Source organism: Xenopus laevis, chromosome 2L (assembly GCF_017654675.1).
Source record: "Xenopus laevis strain J_2021 chromosome 2L, Xenopus_laevis_v10.1, whole genome shotgun sequence".
NCBI classification, from domain to species: Eukaryota; Metazoa; Chordata; class Amphibia; order Anura; family Pipidae; genus Xenopus; species Xenopus laevis.
Window position 1 is genome coordinate 26,904,651 of NC_054373.1, and position 23,125 is coordinate 26,927,775.

General features: G+C 39.7%; 1 protein-coding gene across 1 annotated transcript; it reads right to left on the reverse strand.

The window, feature by feature from the left end:
- Positions 1-11,289: 11,289 nt before the first annotated feature.
- Positions 11,290-21,572, reverse strand: LOC108707908 (protein BTG3). Its single transcript, XM_018246000.2, has 5 exons — positions 21,318-21,572; positions 17,163-17,341; positions 16,189-16,326; positions 13,657-13,867; positions 11,290-12,000 (listed from the first exon to the last, which is right to left on the reverse strand). Exons 2-5 carry the CDS (start codon positions 17,333-17,335, stop codon positions 11,773-11,775), a joined length of 750 nt encoding a protein of 249 aa, XP_018101489.1. The 5' UTR covers positions 17,336-17,341; positions 21,318-21,572; the 3' UTR covers positions 11,290-11,772.
- Positions 21,573-23,125: the final 1,553 nt, after the last annotated feature.

The following is a 23,125-nucleotide window of genomic DNA, read 5'->3' on the forward strand; positions in this document are numbered from 1 at the left end:
CAGCAGTCCAACTATTGAGGATCACCACTAATTGGAATCTTTATGACTCATAATTTTAGCTCAAAATGACTGTGTAATTTTTCTTTGGGAGTCTAAAGATAATCCCCATGGTTGGCCAGGTAGGGCAAAAATATCGTCTACTGGTGCTTGTGATAAAACACTGTGGGGATAGTTTAGCAGTGTGCTACTGACTGCAAATGAGAATTTCTGTTTTTAAAGGAACTAGGGATGCACCAAATCCAGGATTCGGTTCGGGTTTTGGCCAGGATTCTGCCTTTTTCAGCAGGATTCGGTCAAATCCTTCCTTGTTTTGTCAGAAAACAAGGAAGTAGAAAATGTTTTTCCCTTCCCACCCCTAATTTGCATATACAAATTAGGGTTCGGATTCGGTTCGGTATTCCGGTGAATCGTTCGGCCGAATCCAAAAAAGTGGATTCGGTGCATCCCTAAAAGGAACAGTAACACCTAAAAGTGTTTTCGAGTAACTAAAATAATTGCCCTGCACTGGTAAAACTGCTGTGTTTGCCTCAGAAATACAACTATATTTTATATAAGCAAGCTGCTGTGCAGCCATGAAGGTAGAAATTCAGTTTGAAAAAAGGAGAAAAGGCACAGGTAGATAACTAAAAAATTCCCATTGTATTCTACAGAGCTTAGCTGCTATGTAAACCAGAGCCTTTTCTCATTTGAATTGCCCCAATGGCTACACAGCAGCTGATTTATATAAACTATAGCAGTCTTTCTGAAACCAAAAATAATGTTTTTACCAGTGCAGCACAACTTTTTGTTAGTGTTACTGTTCTATTCAGGGCTGTTTTTACATAGCAGGCGCCCCTAGGCCCGCTGTCATTCGTCCCCCCCTCCCTTTTATTCGCTCAAATTTTTATCATCGGGACTGATGATATGCAATGGGGATTGGCACACGGGAAATTTAAAAACCAATTGTATCTCCTAATGTCACCAATGTGAGCGTGGTTGGGCAGCCTGGTTGTATTCAGACTTTTATCCCAGTATCACAGTGCCTGTGAGCCCAAGAAAATCCCAAATCTAATCCACTGGGAGCTGCCAATATTTTATCCAATCCCTAAATTTTTCTCCTCCAGGCCTCCACTCTTCTTTGGAAAGGAGGTCCAGGGAACTGTGGTGCCGTCTTACTATCAATGGATCCAATGCATAGAGTGAGGCTTGAGTGATAGTGACACCTACATAAAAGGTAACAACTAGAAAATCCACTGTGTTCTCTACTTCTACTTTACACTAAAGGTACTGGTTTCTTTATTAACGCCAGAGTTATTTCAAGGAAAGCTCTTTTTTCTGCCAAAGAAAGTGCCGTTTTGTATTTCAGATCACACACACTGTTCTGTAGTTCACCTTTCCCTTTAAAAGTGCATTCACTTCCACATCATTTGGACTTGTCTGATAAGTTCTTGGTTTTCCTGCCTGTTATTAACCTTGATTGTGATATGATTTTTGTAATAGGACTCTCACGCGTTTCGTGCCTTATGGGCCTTGTGGCCTGCTGCCTGTGTTCATCATTACTATGTCCTCCTAGTCTTTCCAGTAAACTGTGGCCATTGTTACACCCTCTAACCACACATGTATGTAGTCTGGGTCAGTTAGGTGTGTTCCTGTATGTGCTGACCCCTCCGAGAGCCCTGACTCAGCTACATCTGGTTAAACTTCTGCCTCTTCCTCCTGATCCTTCCACTGGGAAGAGACTGTAAATAAGCACTAGTGAAGTATATGGAAAATACAGCCCCATTGAAACCATGACACGGGGTACTCAGATGTATATATCAAGGGAAATATAACACTGTATGAAAAGACCTGGCCAGCGTTACTGAGGACATTACTGTACTAGAGCTTTGCCGTGGGATTCATGTTTACATTGATTTGTATTTGTTTAAAAATCAAAAGCATGAGACACTGTAGGTCCGTAATTTCGGACCTACCCTACTGGTTGGCTGGGGCTGCTAAAACGTGACAACAGGTCATTATATTCATTAAATAGTGCAAGAAAGGTTAACAGTGATTTCCAAAAATATTGTAGACAAACAGGAGCACCATAATACTCTAATACAGAGGAATTATCTTGTCAGCTTGAGATACTAATGATGGGAATTGGGATATACTGGCAACACATAAAGGTATGGGACCTGTTATCCAGAATGCTCTGGGCCTGGGAATTTCCAGATAACGGATTCCATAATTTAGATCTTCATATCTTAAGTCTACTAGAAAATCACGTAAACATTAAATAAACCCAATAGACTGGGTTTGCTTCCAATAAGAATTAATGATATCTTAGTTGGGATCAAGTACAAGCTACTGTTTTATGATTACAGAGAAAAATCTGGATTATTTGGATAAAATTGAGTCTATGGGAGACGGCCTTTGGAGCTTTCTAGATAACTGGTTTTCCGATAATGTATCCCATACCTGTATATTGGGAAAAAATGCAGAATAACATCTCATCATCTGATTATGGAGAAGGAAAGGTGAAATCACTGGGGGTGCCAATAAGGATTAATTATTGTGTCATTGTACTAATTGCAGCACGTCTTCTTATTCTGCATTCTATTTGTTGTCATATTGATTTTCATTGTTTATTGTGAAAATCAAATAAAATATTTTAAACAAGGATTAATCATATCTTTGTTGGGATCAAGTACAAGCTACTGTTTTATTATTACAGAGAAAAAGAAAAATCCTTTTAAAAAACTTGGATCATTTGGATAAAATGGAGTCTATGAGAGGGTCCTTTCCGTAATTCAGATCTTTCTGGATAATGGGTTTCTGAATAATGGATCCTATACCTGAACATCCAAAAGCCAATGTGAACCAGCTCATCTGATTGGCCTGATGGGTGCACCTTGCAGTTGGCTAATGATCCAATACATGCACCAGATTGGGTTATTGTTTTTTTTTTTTTGGTTTTTGATGATTTGAAATGATTGGCCAAAGTGGGAAGTGACAAGACTGTACAATTAGTGTGGGGGGGGCAGCAATTACCTTATTAGTATAACTAGTACACTCGTTAACACTAACGTCTGATTCGTAGTCATTTATATTTTATAAAACTAAAGGACATTTGGAGCAGACCTGATCATGGTTGTAGAAGATGAACCTGTAATTATGCTCTAAAAACGAAAAGGTATAATTGTCTTAAACGAGAATCCTTATATGATCATATGGGAGGCAGATTATTATGTTGTAGCTAATCAGAGACGTGTCTTGATTTGTGTTTCAGACAACATATAGTGCAGTAGTAATTATAGAACATTTCTCAGACTTTGCAATTTACTTTGCTGACTCACAGAACTAAACATGTAAAGTACAATGGACTGTAAATATAAAAACAGTTATTTCCTCAATTCAACATTCTTTATTTAATCAAGGCAGGATTTTCTTCCCCTCGGAGGTAAGATTAGCTGAGCATAAACCAGCCTCTGCCTCCAGTGTGTCTCCAACTGTGCTGAAACATTCTGAACGCAGAGAACCTTGCAAAAGTATTTGGGACACTCTTTGTGAGTTATTTTGGCTCTGATTTACTGCAGGTTTTTTTAGGTCACTACCATGACTCTTGGGTGCTTCATTTTTAAAATAACTCCACTGATTTGCATTGGGGTTAAGATCAAGGCTGTGCCATTGCAGGACATTTACCATTCTGACCTTGACTCACTCCAGTGGTACAGGTATGGGACCTGTTATCCAGAATGCTCTTGACCTGGGTTTCTCCAGATAAAGGATCTTTCCATACGCTCAGATTCAGGCGTTCGGCCCAGCAACAAATCTCCTCTTCTCGGGGGGCAACTAATCTCCCCAAACTGCTTCCCGCCAGCTAGATTGTAAATCGGCAGCAGGATGCCAATTGGTGCACTTCGTTTTCTGAAGACGCCCGAAGTTGCCTCACAAGGAAACTTCGGGCGTCTTCGGAAAACAAAGTGTTTCAAGTGCCTTCCCGCTGGCGATTTTGATTCTAACTGGCGGGAGGCAATTCAGGGAGATTAGTCACCACAAAGAAGAGTTTATTTATCGTCGGCGACTAAATCTCCCCGAATCTGAGCGTGTCTCTGCCGTTACAGGACATAGTCTGTGCTGGGATTTTTTATCTGGCTCCAGATTGTGCCCATTCAGCCTGTCATTCATACAACAGAATTCATCTGTTACTGCAAGTGTCTTAAAAATACTAGCAAAATATATGCCCTGCTCTATGTTCCATAGTCCTGAAGGAATAGTGCTGTTCTTTAAAGGGATACTGTCATGGGGAAAACATTTTTTTTTCCAAATGAATCAGTTAATAGTGCTGCTCCAGCAGAATTCTGCACTGAAATCCATTTCTCAAAAGAGCAAACAGATTTTTTTATACTCAATTTTGAAGTCTGACATGGGGCTAGACATTTTGTCAATTTCCCAGCTGCCCCAAGTCATGTGACTTGTGCTCTGATCATGTGACTTGTGCTTCAATCACTCTTTACTGCTGTACTGCAAGTTGGAGTGATATCACCCCCTCCCTTTCCCCCCCCCCCCCAGCAGCCAAACAAAAGAACAATGGGAAGGTAACCAGATAGCAGCTCCCTAACACAAGATAACAGATGCCTGGTAGATCTAAGAACAACAATCAATAGTAAAAACCCATGTCCCACTGAGACACATTCAGTTACATTGAGAAGGAAACACAGCAGCCTGACAGAAAGCATTTCTCTCCTAAAGTGCAGGCACAAGTCACATGACCAGGGGCAGCTGGGAAATTGACAAAATGTCTAGCCCCATGTCAGATTTCAAAATTGAATATAAAAAAATCTGTTTGCTCTTTTGAGAAATGGATTTATGTGGAGAATTCTGCTGGAGTAGCACTATTAACTGATGTATTTTGAAAAAAAAACATGTTTTCCAATGACAGGATCCCTTTAAAGTTTTTAAAGTTGCTCAGACCTTTTCATCAAACATCTGATTTTTATGTTGATCTGAAGTCCCAGAGGTAGATTAGGATATCTTGCTCAGTAGGGGGCATTTAGATCTAACACAAGCCTTAATATTCTCGTCAGTCGTTAACCAGTAAAAAAGATTGTTCTCCAGATTGTGTTTCCTATTACTGTGCTAATAAAAGAGACGATTAGCAGCATAGCGAAACTTGTTTAGGGTCAATACCCACCAAACCTTGGGATAGAGAAGGTAAGGGCTTTCTATCGGTTGGTGTCTATCAGGCACTAGTTCTAATAAATACCCACTAATGTTAGTAATTAGTAAACGAGCCCCTAGCTACTGTATATTGTCACAGCAATCACAAGGATTTAATCACAGGGATCATCCCCAAGTCATTAGAGCATAAATATACTCATTTTAGATTGTAAGCTCTTTGGACCTGGTTCTTATGACCTCTTGTATTGATTATCGGATGCTTTGTATGCATGCCGCCGAATATGATAATACAGGTATAGGATCCGTTATCCGGCAACCCGATATCCAGAATGCTTCAAATTACAGAGTGGCTGTCTCCCATAGACTCATTTTTAGCCAAATAAACCAAAATGATTTCCTGTTTCTCTGTAATAATAAAACAGGAGCTTGTAATAGAGCCCAACTAAGACATAATTACTCCTTATTGGAAGCAAAACCAGCCTATTGGGTTTATTTATTGTTTATATGATTTTCTAGTACACGTAAGGTATGGAGATCCAAATTACAGAAAGATCCATTATCCGGAAAACCCCAGGTCCCAAGCATTCTGGATAATGGGTCCCATACCTGTAATACATTTTCAGATGTAAAGGAGCAAAGCACCCTCTAGTGGTTATACTGTAATTCACAATTGAATCTAAATGCACTGAATTTCAGCACCACGTATTCTTGTAAGTATATTCGTATTTCCATAACATTTATCTCCGAACCTCTCGCCATTCCCATCCCCCGCTGAGCTTTCTAACCCTCTTCTACTGGGTACACAGTTTTAACCTGAGAGAAGGCAGCGGAGGTGTGTGTCTAAGGCGTAGCCCCCCAGCTGTTGCACCCTAGGCACATGAAAATAAATTCTGATTTATGATGAACATCCCAGGGGAACAGGTTTAACTTTCTTTTTCAGTGGTGCAGACATTGGGGGAGACATAAAACATGAGCTGTGCTGGGATGGAAGCGCCTCAATAACATTAAATGGGTGGTTCCTTTGAGGTTACTTTTAGCATGTTATAAAATCTCCAATTCGTAGCAACTTTACAATTGGTCTTCATTATTTATATTTTATAGTTTTTGAGTTATTTGCCTTTTTCTTCTGACTCTTTCTAGCTTTCAAATGGGGGTCACTGACCCCATCTAAAAAAACAAACGCTCTTTAAGGCTACAAATGTATTGTTAATGCTACTTTTTATTACTCATCTTTCTATTCAGGCCTCTCCTATTCATATTCCATTCTCTTATTCAAATCAATGCAGATTGCTGAAATTGCAAACTGGAGAGCTGCCGAATAAAAGCTAAATAATGCAAAATATAAAACCAATTGCAAATTGTCTCAGAATATCACTCTCTGCATCATACTAAAGGTTAACTCAAAGGTGAACAACCCCTTTAAAGTAACATAGTAACACAGTAAGTTAGGTTCAAAAAAGACACATCCATCAAGTTCAACCTTTTAAGTCTATATATAACCTGCCTAACTGCTAGTTGATCCAGAGGAAGGCAAAAAACCCATCTGAAGCCTCTCCAGTTTGCCTCAGGGGGGAAAAAAATCCTTCCTGACTCCAAAATGGCATTCGGACCAGTCCCTGGATCAACTTGTACTATGCGCTATCTCCCATAACCCTGTATTCCCTCACTTGCTAAACACCATCCAACCCCTTCTTAAATCTATCTAATGTATCAGCCTGTACCACTGATTCAGGAAGACAATTCCACATCTTCACAGCTCTCACGGAATGTGTGACTTTGTGTCAGCTGGAAAGACCTACTGGTAAATAAAGCATTAGAGAGATTATTATATGATCCCCTTATATATTTATACATAGTTATCATATCACCCCTTAAGCGCCTCTTCTCCAGCGTGAACATCCCCAATTTGGCCAGTCTTTCCTCATAGCCAGTGTCGGACACCAGGGGCCCACCCAAAAACCTTTGACCAGGGGCCCACCAAGTAATCTTAGACCAGGGGCCCACTCTCACTATTATTATTCTTCATCTTCTCACTTAACCTCAGTTCTCCTAGACTCTTTTCTTTACATACTATAATCTATTATTCCATCTATTTAGCCTCTTTGTTCTCATTGAAATAGGGAATGACAATGAAATAGACAAAATGTTTAGCAGCATGAGGCCCACTGTCACATGTCAATCATGAAAGGAATGTTTTGTGAATTTCCAAGCAAAATCCGGTATTGATACCTCTTTCTGTTTTATTGTTTTAAGAGATTATGGGGTATATTTATCAAAGAGTGAAGTTAATAGTGAAGTTCCGCCACTAGAGTGAAATTCCGCCACTCCCCATTCATTTCTATGGGATTTTTAAAGGTGTATTTATCAAAGGGTGAACTTTTACTTTCACCCATCGATAAATACGCCTTTCAAAATCCCATAGAAATGAATTTAGAGCTGTGGAATTTCACTCTAGTGGCGGAACTTCACTCTTTGATAAATTTACCCCTATAACACAATCAGGATTATGGGAGATGACCAGCCACTTGGATATTCTAATCAAAGATGAAACTGAGCCCCTGAGACAAATTCACAGGGAAAATGATTGTGATGCTAGACTGGTCCTTATAACAACAGAAGAAAGTCGTGTGCTTGGGGCCAATGTCACATCAAGAAGTTTGTCAGTATAGCGGCTGCAGATTAAAGGGGAGAAAAGACGGGAAGGAGAGATTATGACCCTAGCAGTAGTGATATTTATAATTTAGGCTCAGGCCATGACAGCAGCATTTATAATTAGCATTTATGTACAGGGTCAGTCTGGAACATACAGTAAATACATTATGGGGCAGATTTATCATCCCGTATTAATAGTGGAGCATTACAGGTGATTTTGCCCAAAGTAACCAATCAGCAATTAGATTTCAAAAGATCTGACTGGTTGCTATGAGCAACATCACTGGTAATGTTTCACTCCGCTTTTTACACAGCAAGATAAATAGACCCCTAGATTTCTCTTTATCTGCTCCTTCGCTTCTGCATGGGACTGAAAGGTATAGATTAAAGGCTGCTGTTTTGTGACCCCCCTTCCTGAACACTTTTATCTCCCACAATGCAATCATTCCGTTTCCTTTTTATCTTTCAACAGTGCACCATCAACATCTTCATCCCACCGTCACCCTTCCCCAGTATCTGAATCACTGTCTCTCCCATAACATTGTCCTCTCACCTTCCCCAGAACTCGCTGGCACCTGGGACATCCTACTCACAGCCTACACTATAGAAGAACTCCCAGCATCCTTAGTCACATATAACTAGGAGTTGCAGGTTGTTTTTCAAATATTCTTGCCCAACAGGCTCCATTTCATGTGGCTCTAACTTCTGCTAACATTCACAAGCAAAAATATCCTTGGTGTTTACAAGAGTAAAAGTGTGATCTCCCAGGGACCTTCAGTTACTCATTTACCCACCTGCAATTAGAAGTCATCCAACTTTTTTCTATCCAGACAATTAATTTTTATGAGTCACAGACAGACGGATGAGAACGTCCAGCCGGGAAACAACCGTTTTTTTCCACCAGCAAAGCCTTAACCACAAGTACAATAACTCCCTACAGAAGCAAAGTCGTGCCAACACAGAGACCATGCAAAATCCTTACCATGGTTGGAATTGAACCCAGGACTCCAGAACTGCAAGGCAACCGCGTCACCCACTGTGAGACTGAGCCACTTTAGTACATGACCTGAAGCCTAAATTATGATTAACATGTCCCTGCACAGGCTATTTTGGGGTTCAGGGCAATCAAAATTTTATTGCCCAGCACTGGTAAAACTGATCTGTTTGCTTCAGAAACTCTACTATAGTTCATATAAACAATCTACTGAGTAACAATGGCGGAAATTGAAAAACGGCTGTGTAACTTGAGCTTTTTCTCCTTTGAATGGCTGCCCCATTGCTACACAGCAGCTTATTTACATAAACAATAGTAGTGTTTCTGAAGCAAACACAGCAGTTTTACCAGTGCAGGGCAACATTGCATTATATTTGTATTACTTTAAAACAATTTCATTTTTTGATGTTACTGGTCCTTTAAGTCCCTGAAGCATTATATACAACTAAAACCACACTGCAGCTCTCCATAGGAAATATATCAGCTCTCACTCATGTACTTGTACAGGTTAGCAGGGGATAGATTTATGTATGGGCTATTGTCTAGGGCTCCCGTGTGATCATGGGTCCATCTAGGATTTTTTTCCTAAACCTAATATTTATTTTTATTTGCGTTGGGTCTAGGGCGCACTTGAGACTGGAAAACAATAGAAGGCAAGCAAGTTAGTTGTATGCCAGCGGGATCTGTTTCAGTAAAACCAATCTTTTATTCTTTAAGGCATAGAGGAAGGGCAGGCAATATTTGATTGACAGTTGAGATGTTTAAATGAGTTTACAACAGCTATGAATGCTTTAATAAAAAAATAGAAATTGGATTTCATGTTTAATTTGAAAAGCACCTTTATTATACAGATTTTTATGTCTGGGTGACAGGTCCACTTTTAAGATACAGGAGCTTAAATAGTCATCCCCTTGATGCGTTTTGTGGCTACTAGCTACAAAAACCCGTATACTAGCCCGGCTTAGAGAGTGTATATGCCTGACTCTGCATGAATCCAGTCACACGGGAGTGGGAGTAACCTAGAAGTGCAGCCTAGGGGCCTCAAATATGATTAATCAGGTAAAATTAGATATAGCTCTTATTTTTAACCCTTTGATGATTATGCCCGGATATGTGTTTGCCTCAATCTGACCAACCAGTCACAGTGAGATACAGGATTTCAAACTCAAGGAAAGGCTCTGTTGTAGCAATAATGCAGGACCCAATCTGACAGTTCTTAGGGGCCTTTGACAGCAACAGAGGGTGCTGGCATCACAGGGGTGGGCGGGATATGGGAGATGGCTAAATACCACAGGAGCTTGCTGGCCCAAAGCTGCACACCACCAATGTGTAGAGTATGAATACGGATACAGAGAGATACAATGGATGGCAAGGGTCCCATACTTGGGTGTTGGAATAAGATGTTGGTGTGTGTCCCTATTTACTGTTGTACAGGTATGGGATCCGTTATCCAGAAAGCTCCGAGTTACGGAAAGGACATCTCCCATAGACCCCATTTTATTCAAATAATACAATTATATATATTTTCCTTTTTCTTTGTAATAATAAAACAGTACCTTGTACTCGATCCAAACTTAAGGTGGCCATAGATGTAACAATTATGATATTTCCAGGAAAGATCGTTAGTTTCAATACACATGTCTAGAGCTGAATCGTCAGATATACAGATAGAAACAACAGAATTCTACCTCTGATGATTCAGCACTAACAATGGGCGATGTTTGGGTGCCATCAAAGGTGCCCAATCAAAATTTTCTGGCCAGCCTGATCTACGAGCCGACCCATATCCAAGTCTTCTGCCGATATCGGTTGGGTCATCAATTCTTCTTGGAAGCAAAACCAGCCAATTTACATTCTTCCCCTTGTTTTGCCTGTCTGGAGGTACTGGAACTGCTTTCCGTTTTAAACCTTTGTTCAGAAACCACCACCACCACCACCACATACTACTACTACATACTACTACTACATACTACTACTACTACTACATACTACTATTATTTACTACCACTAGTCACCCTCATCTCACCATCCACAAAGGGAACAGCATAAGACTGAACCAATCAGAAGGCAATGGCTTTTAGTGGGGTCAGAGAGCAGCCTTGGAAGGTATGGACCCACTAGTCTGCCGTCACTTCTACAGGTATAGGATCCGTTATCCGGAAACCCATTATCCAGAAAGCTCCGAGTTATGGAAAGGCCCTCTCCCATAGACTCCATTAAAATTAATCCAAATTTTTAAAAGATTCCTTTTTCTCTGTAATAATAAAACAGTAACTTGTACTTGATCCCAACTAAGATATAATTAATCCTTATAGGAAGCAAAACCAGCCTATTGGGTTTATTTAATGTTTAAATGATTTACTAGTAAATTTAAGGTATGAAGATCCAAATTACAGAAAGATCCGTTATCCGGAAACCCCCAGGTCCCGAACATTCTGGATAACAGGTCCCATACCTGTATCAGACAACCAGGTCACTGACATTCAAAAAAACAACTTCGATTTACATTTTCCATATTATATTTTAGTCTGAATTGTTTTTGCACAGTCATTTATACAATCAACAATACAATACGGCAACAGCATCATACATGGTTCCAATACGGAGTTACAAAATAATTTATTATTAGAATAAACTGTCATTAAGTCTACATAAAGCATAAAATATGAATTGTAAATAAATACTCTGCTACAGTAATTCATTACGCTACATGATTATGTGCAAGTCACAATATATATATATTAATACAATATTAAAAATATTTAGGCACTTTCTCTACCTCTACTAAAGTGTTTCCTGCTAAGCCGGTATATATAGATATATATAAGCTATCCAAAATGCAAAAAAGTTCAGTTACATTAAAAAAAAAAAAAAAAAAATAGAGACTAAAGTAGAAAATACTTTTTTTTTTTTTCTATAGAATTTGGTCCACTGCATTTAGTATCATTTGTACACAACCGAGAACTGATTTAGAACACAATTATTTAAACCAGGCACTGGTGGCCGGCAGGGAGTAAAGGTAGCCCAGTCCAGTGGCTGCGGTCATTCTGAAAGGCTGGAGGTAGCCACGGCATCTGACCGTGCATCTTGCTTCCCCTTGGTGGCGGCAGATAACCCAACATCATGCGCTGGTCATAGTGATATTGGGGCAACTGCTTTCTCTTATGATATTTATTCCATGTTGGAGCTGACTGCAGCTGGACTCCCGGAACCTGGAGTTAGAAAGATAGACAAATGATTGGAGGGTTCCTTGATGTGAAAGTAGTAACTACAGTTAAAATTTCTTTAAAGGGTCACTATACTTTAAGTATATTGTTCCTGTAGAACGGTATCTGCCATAGAAGTTCAATTTACAACCATTGAGTGCCACTCTACTTTGTTTGCTGCAATTAAAATATAGGGGAATAATGAAAACAATACATTCATATAAACTTAAAGGGATACTGTCATGGAAAAACATGTTTTTTCCAAAACACATCAGTTAATAGTGCTGTTCCAGCAGAAATATGCAATGAAATCCATTTCTGAAAAGAGCAAACAGATTTTTTTCATATTTAATTTGAAATCTGACATGGAGCTAGATATTTTTCCCAGCTGCCCCCAGTCATGTGACTTGTGCCTGCACTTTAGGATGGAACTACTTTCTGGCAGGCTGTTATTTTTCCTACTTATGAATCAGTCTCAGTGGGACTTGGCTTTTACAAGTGCTGTTCTTAGATCTACCAGGGAGCTGTTATCTTGTGTTAGGGAGCTGCTATGTCGTTACCGTCCCATTGTCGCAATGTCGTTACCGTCCCATTGTTCTGTAAGATTGCTGGGGGGGGGTGAAATCTCTCCAACAGTAAAGAGTGTTTGAAGTTTATCAGTCACATGACTTGGGGCAGCTGGGAAATCTCTCTGAGGAAGTGTATTGTCACGAAACGTGTCAGACCTCAGACGCTATTGTTGTTTGATTGACTATATGTCTTAACAATAAAGAGTTTACCTTTTAAACATTTGGAGACGAGCGGTTCGTGTTGGTGTCCCAGGAGTGCGCGGCCTACAAATCTGCAAATCTTCTACCTGACCTTTGGCGTTCCTTCTAGTGACGGACTCGGGGCTGGCTGCACCCGGGTCACCACCCCTGCAGGGCAGCTCAGCTTTCACTGTTTAACTACTTGTACAGCAGACTTGAAGAACCCGGTGTTTATATTCAGGAGTGGGGTCCGGGGCAACGTGCACCCGGACCAACCAATGTCTACAGTGAGCAGGGTTTAGTCCGCTTTTAAGTTTACTAGCTGGAATCTATACCTGCACTTTTGTCGTGTTTAGTAAGATTTTAAAAAATATCAGAGCCGGACTTGTTCTCTTTGTAAAGTCACAGCTGGGAAATAGACAATATGTCTAGCCCCATGTCAGATTTCAAAAGTGAATATAAAAAAATCTGTTTGCTCTTTTGAGAAATGGATTTCAGTGCATAATTCTGCTGGAGCAGCAATATTAACTGATGTGTTTAAAAAAAAAAAAAAAAAAAAAAAAAAAAAAAAAACGTTTTCCCATGACAGTATCACTTTAATTTCCCTTAAAAAGAAACTTTCCCTTTTTTTCGTTATATATTTTAAAATCTTGCCTGACCTATTTTTATTCTGCTCAGAATGCCACTGTACTGTCTGTCATGTCCTTAACAGGTATCATACTTCTTGTGTGTGTTTATCTTGCTAAACAGGGAGCAGAGAGAGAGAGGAAAGCCCAAAACAAAGGCCTCCAGGCTCCAGCACTAGAACTTGAATGACAAACACTGCCGGAGGGCTACAGTTTTCATCGGCTCTCACCGATCTTTTAGCCACGGATACTTCAGGTTTGTGTAAAAATCTGATTTCTGGAAATACCTGACGTGTGTTAGTTGCGCCCATGAAGCTGTGGCCGGCCTGAGCTTTTCTGCTGCTGTAGTAGACTTCATCATCTGAAGAGGATCCAGAATGGTAATCGGAGGTTACTACTTTATCCAGTACACGGGAAACATGCTCGGAGATTTCCAGCTTGTCGTTAACTTTACTTTCAACACTTGCCACCAGGAAGGCGTGATTCTTCTCTCCGTACCTGAGTTACAGATGGGTCCCAGTTAGGGGACTGATTTACTGTCCGCATTCAAGACCCAACATGCTTCTAAAGTCCTGTGACAGCATTAAAGGAACAGTAACACCCAATGCTCAGGACTTCCGAAAAACGGATCTTTCAGTAATTTGGATCTTTGTACCTTAGTGAGATCCTGACACCAGAAAATAACCCTTTTTATATCCATCACAATATTGTCTTTGAATGCTAATTTTTAGTGTCAGTGTCACTTTAAGGCTACTAGAAAATCATGTAAATATTAAATGAACCCAATAGGCTGGTTTTGTCTCCAATAAGGTTTGGATCAACTACAAGGTAATGTTTTATTATTAAAAAAATTGGATTATTTGGATAAAATGGAGTCTATGGGAGAAAGCCTTTCCGTAATTTGGAGCTTTCTGGATAATGGGTTTCCAGATAATGGATTGCCCTGCAGTGGTAAAAGTTCTGTGTTTGCTTGGGAAACACTACTCTAGTTTATATAAATAAACTGCTGTGTAGCCATGGGGGCAGCCTTTCAAGCTGGAAAAATTGAGAAAAAGCACAGATCACATAGTAGATAACAGATAAAACACCATTGTATTCTGCCATGTAACCCGTGCTTTTCTTCCATCTTAAATGGTTGCCCCCATGGATACACATCTTGTGGTGTTTTTATATATACTATAGCAGTTATAGCTATAAATCTAATTAAATTAATACAATTAATTAAACCTTTCAGAAAATGCAAGTGTATAAAGTGCAAGGGCTCAGATATATAAATAATTTGTTGGACTTAACTTAAGTAAAACAAATGATTTAAATAACGGAGCACTTGCACTTTATACACTAATTATCTGAAAGAGGTTTAATTAATTGTATTAATGTAATTAGATTAATTACTAATAACACGGATAATCCTTGTGGATTGTTTTGGGGATATATAAGTAAGATATACAGTTGGCTCATTTTTCAATTGAGACTCTAATCATACAGCACTAATGATTCTTGATATTTAACCCTAATAAGGGAATTATGATTAAATAAATTGGTTAATAAGGGGTTCTTTTTCTTTACAATGCATAAATCGTAACTGCCACTGGCACACTTCAGACCCTGGTTTTAATGAAGAGTATTGAAAGGTGATATTGCAGGCAGATAGAAATTGCACCAGTGGATGATGATGATAATAATAAATAAATAAATAAATAAATAAATAAATAGGGATGCACCGAATCCAGGATTCGGTTCGGGATTTGGCCTTTTTAAAGGAACAGTAACACCAAAAAATGTAAGTGTTTTAAAGTTATGAAAATATCATGTACTGTTGCCCTGCACTAGTAGAACTGATCTGGTTGCTTCAGAAACACTACTATAGTTCATATAAAAAAGCTGCTGGGGAGCAATGGCGGAAATTGAAAAACGGCTATATGGCACAGGTTAACTAATGGATAACAGATACCACCATTAGACAGACAGAGCTTATCTTCTATCTGCTGTGTAACGAGCTTTTTCTCCTTTGAATGGCTGCCCCCATTGCTACCTAGCAGCTTATTTATATAAACAATAGTAGAATTTCTGAAGCAAACACAGCAGTTTTACCAGTGCAGGGCAACACTGCATTATATTTTCATTACTTTAAAACGCTTATTTTTTGACGTTACTGTTCCTTTAAGCAGGATTTGGATTCGGCCGAATCCTTCTGCCTGGCCGAACCAAATCCTAATTTGTATATGCAAATTAGGGTTCGGTTCGGTATTCGGCCGAATCTTTCGCAAAGGATTCGGGGGTTCGGCCGAATCCAAAAAAGTGGATTCGGTGCATCCCTAATAATAAACCAACCAATGGATAATATGTGCACATGTCTCGCAGTAAATTGAGTTTTAAAGGAACAGTACTATCAAAACATTAAAATGTTTTAAAGTAATAAAAACATAATGCAGTGTTGCCCTGCACTGGTAAAACTGATGTGTTTACTTCAGAAACACTACTATTGCTTATATAATTAAGCTGCTGTGTAGCCATCGGGGCAGCCATTCAAAGGAGAAAAGGCTCAGGTTACACAGCAGATAACAGATAAGCTCTGTGGAACTTAATGGTGTTATCTGTTATCCACTATTTAACCTGTGTCATATAGCAGCTTGTTTATATGAACTATAGTAGTGTTTCTGAAGCCAGCACATCAAATTTACCAGTGCAGGACAACCTTACATGATATTTTCATTACTTTAAAAACTTTAATTGTTTGGGGTTACTGTTCCTTTTAGCCCAGAGTAATATGTCGTCATGACTATATTAATAAAGGATGACAATGTATAATCCCTCACCTGCAGCACACTTCCCATGGGTCCACCCATAAAGTGAATTCCTTGGGCAGTCCCAGGTCTTCATACTCCAGGCTGCTGTTCAGGCAAGCTTTCAGGAGGTCAGGATCAGGACCTTGAAACTTGTTGACACGGATACATCTAGTCAGGGAGAAACCAATACATTTCATTAGCTGCAGTACACAAGAAACCGGAAAGTCACACTGTTAAAAGGGTTGTTCACCTTTAAATTAACTTTTAGTATGATGTAGAGAGTGATATTCTGAGACGATTTTCATGTTTTATTATTAGTGGTTTTTCAGTTATTTAGCTTTTTTTTCAGCAGCTCTCCAGTTTGCAATTTCAGCAATCTGGTTGCTAGAGTCCAAATGACCCTAGCAACCATTCTATGATTTGAATAAGAGACTGGAATATGAATAGGAGAGGCCTGAATAGAAAGATGAGCAATCAAACGTAGCAATACAGTAAATGTGTAGCCTAATAGAGCATTTGTTTTTTTAGATAGGGTCAGTGACCCCCATTTCAAAGCTGGAAAGAAGAAGGCAAATAATTCAAAAGTAGTGATGCACCGAATCCACCATTTTGGATTCGGCCGAACCCCCGAATCCTTCGCAAAAGATTCGGCAAAATACCAAACCAAATCCGAATCTGCATATGCAAATTATGGGAAGGGGAAAACTTTTTTACTTCCTTGTTTTGTGGCAAAAAAGTCACACGATTTCCCTCCCCATTCCTAATTTGCATATGCTGCTGACAAAGGTCGAATCCTGGCCGAATCTCGAACGGAATCCTGGATTCGTTCGTATTCAAAAGTAAATGATGAAGACCAATTGACAAGCTGCTAAAAATTGTCCATTCTAGAACAAACTAAAAGTTAACTTAACCTTTAAATCCCAGATGTTTAATAGACTGTACATATAAGAAGTGAGTTCCTGCCTGTTACAGTACATGATCACAAGCCATATCCCCACACATACCTGTATGCCTGACCTTTAGTTGGCGTAGCTGGGTACCAGTGATTGACAAACTTGTCATACAGCAGCCTCGTCAGTTCCTCCAAGAACCTGTCAACCTCCTCCTTCCTTATTTTCTCATTCTTCCTGATCAGTTTGGAGAGGAAAAACACCACGGCGGCTATTTCGTTCTTCATCTTCAACTGCAAGAGAACAAATGGAAAGTTGTACATGAATCTGTGTTAGTGCATTGCTAGTACCCTTAAATTTCCTCATTTCATACACACAGTTATATCAGGGGGTGTCAAAGCAATGCCTTCAAGCCCCTCCCCTTTTTTCTTAGGCAATAAAGATTATCTATGGAGGATTTATATTTTGCAACAGAGGGTACTTTATTTATTATAATACACAAATTTCAGTGAGTCAAATGACATCACTACTCACCGTTTATAACTGATGAATATAATTTATATATATAATTTACAAGATATGGCTTTTGTGCATTGTATTATATATATATATATATATATATATATATATATATATATATATATATATATATATATATATATATATATATATATATATATATATATATATATATATATATATATATATATATGTATATGTATATATATGTATATGTATATATGTATATGTATATATGTATATGTATATATGTATATATATGTATATGTATATGTGTGTGTGTGTGTGTGTGTGTGTGTGTGTGTGTGTGTGTGTGTGTGTGTGTGTGTGTGTGTGTGTGTGTGTGTGTGTGTGTGTGTGTGTGTGTGTGTGTGTGTGTGTGTGTGTGTGTGTGTGTGTGTGTGTGTGTGTGTGTGTGTATATATATATATATTTTACACAAAAGCCATGAATATCCTGTAAATTATATCCTTATAACTGGTGACTAGTGATGTCATCAGTTATAAACGGTGAGTTCTGATGTCATTTGTCACATGACTCACTAAAACTTGTGTATTATAATAAATAAAGGACCCCCTGTTGGAGAATATAATATCCTTATATTTTACAATAGTACTTTATAGTACTTTATTTACTATATATTTCTGCAATTTGGATCTTCATATCTAAAGTCTACTAGAAAATCATGTAAACATTAAATAAACCCAAGAGGCTGATTTTGCTTCCAATAAGGATTAATTATATCTTAGTTTTGATCAAGTACAAGCTACTGTTTTATTATTACAGAGAAAAAGGAAATCATCTTTAAAAATTTGGATTATTTGGATAAAATGGAGTCTATGGGAGATAGCCCTTCTGTAATTTGAAGCTTTCTGGATAACGGGAAAGAGAAAAATTGCCAGCGCACAATTTGCCTTTATAAATAATTACAAAAAATGGGGTGTTAGTACCAGGGATGCACCGAATCCAATATATTGGATTCAGCCGAACCCCCAAATCCTTTGGCCGAATACTGAACCAAATCCAATTTGCATATGCAAATAAGGGGTAGGAAGGGGAAAACATTTTTTACTTCTTTGTTTTGTGACAAAAAGTCAAGCAATTTCCCTCCCCACCCCTAATTTGCATAGGCAAATTAGAATTTGGTTCCGCCGGTCAGAAGGATTCAACCGAATCCAAATCCTGCATTCAGTGCATCCCTAGTTAGTATCACACTTTGGCCAAAATGTAAGCTCACATGCCACGTCAAGGCCCGGGTTTCCGGATCACCGACCCATATAGTGGGATCATATTTGTTATGCCTAAAAACAGCAGCAGAAGTATTGGGTTGGGTGCAGATATCCCTCCTTGCACTGGGAGGTAAAGCACGACTCAAGGTAATGGCACAATATAGAAACTTGCGTCTCGCCAGTGTCATGGACTCACTACAGGGCAACACAAGGGTTAACTGCTGGGTCTGTAGCCACAGGCAAGGAGGTCGATACTAAGAGCAGCAATAACAAGTGATCTTGTCGGGTACCGATATACCGGGAAATAGGAATTTCAATTGATTAAATATGATTAAAATGAACGTATGATTGGTTGCTATGGGTTACGGCACTTGCACTCTTTGCACCAGGCAAGAAAAACTGGATCCCTTTATCTCTGGATAAAAATCAAACCACATAATGTCATAAAAGATGCAACGTTTGCCCCGGGCTAGTAACCCCTAGCAACTAGATATTTGATTTAAAAGAAAAAAAAAGTGACCAATAAATGCTACCTGCCGAGAACCTGGAGCAAACGTTGCACCTTTTTAATAGACTACCCCCAAAATGATGAGAATAAAAATGAAATAACTCCCAAGAGGATCTGCAGCAGCTTAGATTTACTCAGTATATATTTACCTGTATGGGCAGCCAGGCTGAAAGTGCACCAACCCATTGGTAGTCTTGTTATTTAACTTCATCCCCATAGAAAGAGATAGAGGAGATCTTGCCCAACTCCTGTTGAACTGCAACTTTCAGCATTAAGAGGAATTCTGCCACTAAACCGCATGTGTAATAAAAGGTGCTAAGTTTGCCCAGGAGCAGTAACCTATAGCAACCAATACGATGTCTGTTTTTAAACAGGTGACCAATAAATGTTACCAGTTGATTGGCTCCTATGGGTTACTGCTCCAGGGCAAACTTAGCGCCTTTTATTACATAACACCCTTACAGTTTAAAGTGGTGGTTCACCTTTGAGTTAATGTTTAATATGTTACAGAACGGCTAATTCCAAGCGACTTTTTAATTGGCCTTCATTTTTATACTTATAAATTGTTTGCCTTCTTCGGAATCTTTTCAGCTTTAAAAATGGGGGTCATTGACCCCATCAAATGCTCCGTAAGGCTACACATGTATTGTTATTACTACTTTCTATTGCTCATTATTCAGGCCTCTCCTATTCATATTCCAGCCTCTTATTCAAATCAATGCATGGTTGCTAGGGTCACATGGACCCTAGCAACCAGACTGCCAAAATTACAAACTGGAGAGCTGCTGAATAAAAAGGTAAATCAACCACAAATAATAAAAAATCTCTCTCTCTAATACACAAAAGCCATGAATTATATATAGAATACACAAAAGCCATGAATATCTTGTAAATGATATCCTTATAAACAGTGAGTTCTGATGTCATCAGTTATAAATGGTGAGTTCTGATGTCATTTCTGTCACATGACTCACTGAAATTTGTGTATTATAATAAATAAAGTACCCCCTCTTGTAAAATATAAGGATATTAGAAGTTACCTCGGAGTTCCATGACCTGTATAAAAACACTCGCCCTTCGGCCTTGTGCTTTTACATGGTCATGAAACTCCTCTGTAACTTATAATATCCTTATATTTTACAAGAGGGGGTACTTTATTCACTATATTATTTTCAGGGGCAATCTCTGCATATCACTGTGCCAATAGTGTTTTTAAAGGGGTGGTTCACCTTCAGGTTAACTTGCAGTATGTTACAGAATGGCCAATTCCAAGCAACTTTTCAATTGGTCTTCATTATTTTTTTTTTCATAGTTTATGAACGATTTGCCTTCTTCTTCTGATAATTTCCAGCTTTCAAATGGGGGGGGGTCACTAAAAAGCAAATGCTCTATAAAGCTACAAATGGATTGTTATTGTTACTTTTTATTACTCCTCTTTCTGTTTCGAGCCTCTTCTATTCATATTCCATATTCTCATTTAAATCAATGCATGGTTACTAGGGTCATTTGGATCCTAGCAACCAGATTGCTGAAACTGCAAACTGGAGAGCTGCTGAAAAAAAAGCTGAATAAGACTATCACTCTCTACATCATACTAAAAGTTAACTCAAAGGTGAACAACCCCTTTAAACATGACCAACTGCACAGCCGCACGACAACTCAATGCTACAAGCAGGAGGACATGGAGTTTATAGAACACATGACATAGGGGGCACATCTAGCAGTCTCTGTATCTATTATATCACAATAATAAGGGAGTGAAAAGTGGCAGGGGTCTAGTATCCCATAGCAACCAAGCTACAGAGGACAGTGGCTGGGCACCTGTGTGAAGGAAAACATCTGATAAACAGACAAACAATCCTCCCCAGCCCAATATGCTACAGCTGCAGAGGTGAGACTGGGAGTTGTAGTTCTCAAGCAGCTGCACTTTCCCCCAGTCTGCCCTCCCTAGAAACGGGCTGGTTAGTTCGGTCGGTGTTCCAGTGCTGCGGTAACGGGGAAACGTGTCCTTACCCATGTGTGCTCTGCTACAGGCCGCTCTGTGCCGCTTGCTAGGAACGCTCAGAGAAAGCTCCCGCTCGGGCTCCCGCTCATACTGACGTCACGCCTCCATCCGGGACTGCGCTCCATTGCTGAGCGAATCCATGGCCTCTAGATGGCGCCGTAGGCGAGATAGCGATCTAATGAGCGATTTAGCGGGGAAGGCGGAGCCAGTTTCTATAGCAATGTAGCTTGCTTGTCTTTGTTGCAGTGGTTCAGTCCCTGCGTATCAGTGACAGCGCTGATCGCGTCAGAGTTCACGCTCAGCCACTAGTATTGTTTTGTCTGGTGTGTGCACATGGCTGCCGAGACGCTGAGGGGGCGTGGCAGCGGTAAAGCGCGCACTTCTGTGGCGGGAATTCACTGGTCTTTATATTGTCAATGGTACTTTCCAATGTCCTGTTGCAAGTACACTGAGGGGAAGAGTTATAAACCCAGTTATTAGCCCTCTAACAGCGCAATGGGGCCATAAATAAAAGAATGGCTCACTTTTAGTTTGTCATAGAATGGCCAGTTGAAAGCAACTTTCAACTCGACTTCATATTTTCGTTTTTGTATTGTTTACCACCTTCTGACTCTTTCCAGCTTTCGAATGAGGGTCACTGACCCCATCTAAAACAAATGCTCTGTAAGGCTACACATGTATTGTTATTGCTACTTTTTATTACTTGTCTTTCTATTCAGGCCTCTCCTATTCATATCCCAGTCTCTTATTCAAATCAATGCCTGGTTGCCAGCAGGTCTGGACTGAGAATTAAAATAGGCCCTGGCATTTCAGGTATACAGAGGCCCAAACAGCCCAAACAGAGGCCCAATCTGCCCGACCAGCCCACTAAATTTATAGCAGCTCCTCTGGCATTTGCCCGAACCCACAGATTCCAAGTCCGGGCCTGGTTGCTATAGTCATTTGGACCCTAGTAACCAGATTGCTAAAAATGGCAAATGTGCTGAATAAAAAGCTAAATATCCCACATAAAAAATTGAAATTCAATTGCTAATGATCTCTGAACGTCACTCTCTAGTCTACATCATACTAAATGAAGAGAAACAGATGCCGAGAGAGGGATAGTGAAGATAAACTTGATTGTATTTAGAAAGTTCCTTATTTCAGTGTGACAAAGCCTATATTACATTTTCATTTTCACAATAGTTACCCTTTAAAGGACAACTAAACCCTAAGAATGAACTAAAATGCCATATTTTATATACTGCACCAGCCTAAAGTTTCAGCTTGTCAATAGCAGCAATGATCCAGGACTTCAAACTTGTCACAGGGGGTCACCATCTTGGAAAGTGTCTGTGACACTCACATGCTCAGTGGGCTCTGAGCAGCTGTTGAGAAGCTAAGCTTAGGGGTCATCACTAATTATCCAGCAGAAAATGAGGTTGGTCTGTAATATAAGCTGATGCTACAGGGCTGATTATTAAAGTCTGATGCTAATTCCACTGGTTTCTGTGCTGCCATGTAGTAATTATCTGTATTAATTAGTATCAGCCTTATATTGTGACATTTCTATTTTATGTGTTCTGTATATTGTGAGCAGGGTCGGACTGGGGGGCCCGGAGCCCACCGGGACTGCAGTCGAGGGCCCCCTACAGGCCCCCCGTCCCCCTGCTGTAGCGCACTGTGCGCCATCCCCTTGGCGCGCATGCGCACATGGTGCCCCCGGCGCATATGCGCACAAGACGCCCCATCGGCGCGCATGTGCGTCGGGAAGATCGCTTTTAAAAAAGAAAACAAAACAAAAAACGAGCAACAGGAGAGGGGGGTCTGGCCCGGC

Coding starts and splice junctions, on each gene's coding strand:
- LOC108707908 (XM_018246000.2), bottom strand. CDS start 17,335: ATGAAGAACGAAATAGCCGCCGTGGTGTTTTTCCTCTCCAAACTGATC. Junction 16,327..17,162: donor ACTAAAGGTCAGGCATACAG/GTATGTGTGGGG, acceptor CTCCCTGACTAG/ATGTATCCGTGTCAACAAGT. Junction 12,001..13,656: donor GCGCAACTAACACACGTCAG/GTATTTCCAGAA, acceptor TTCTAACTCCAG/GTTCCGGGAGTCCAGCTGCA.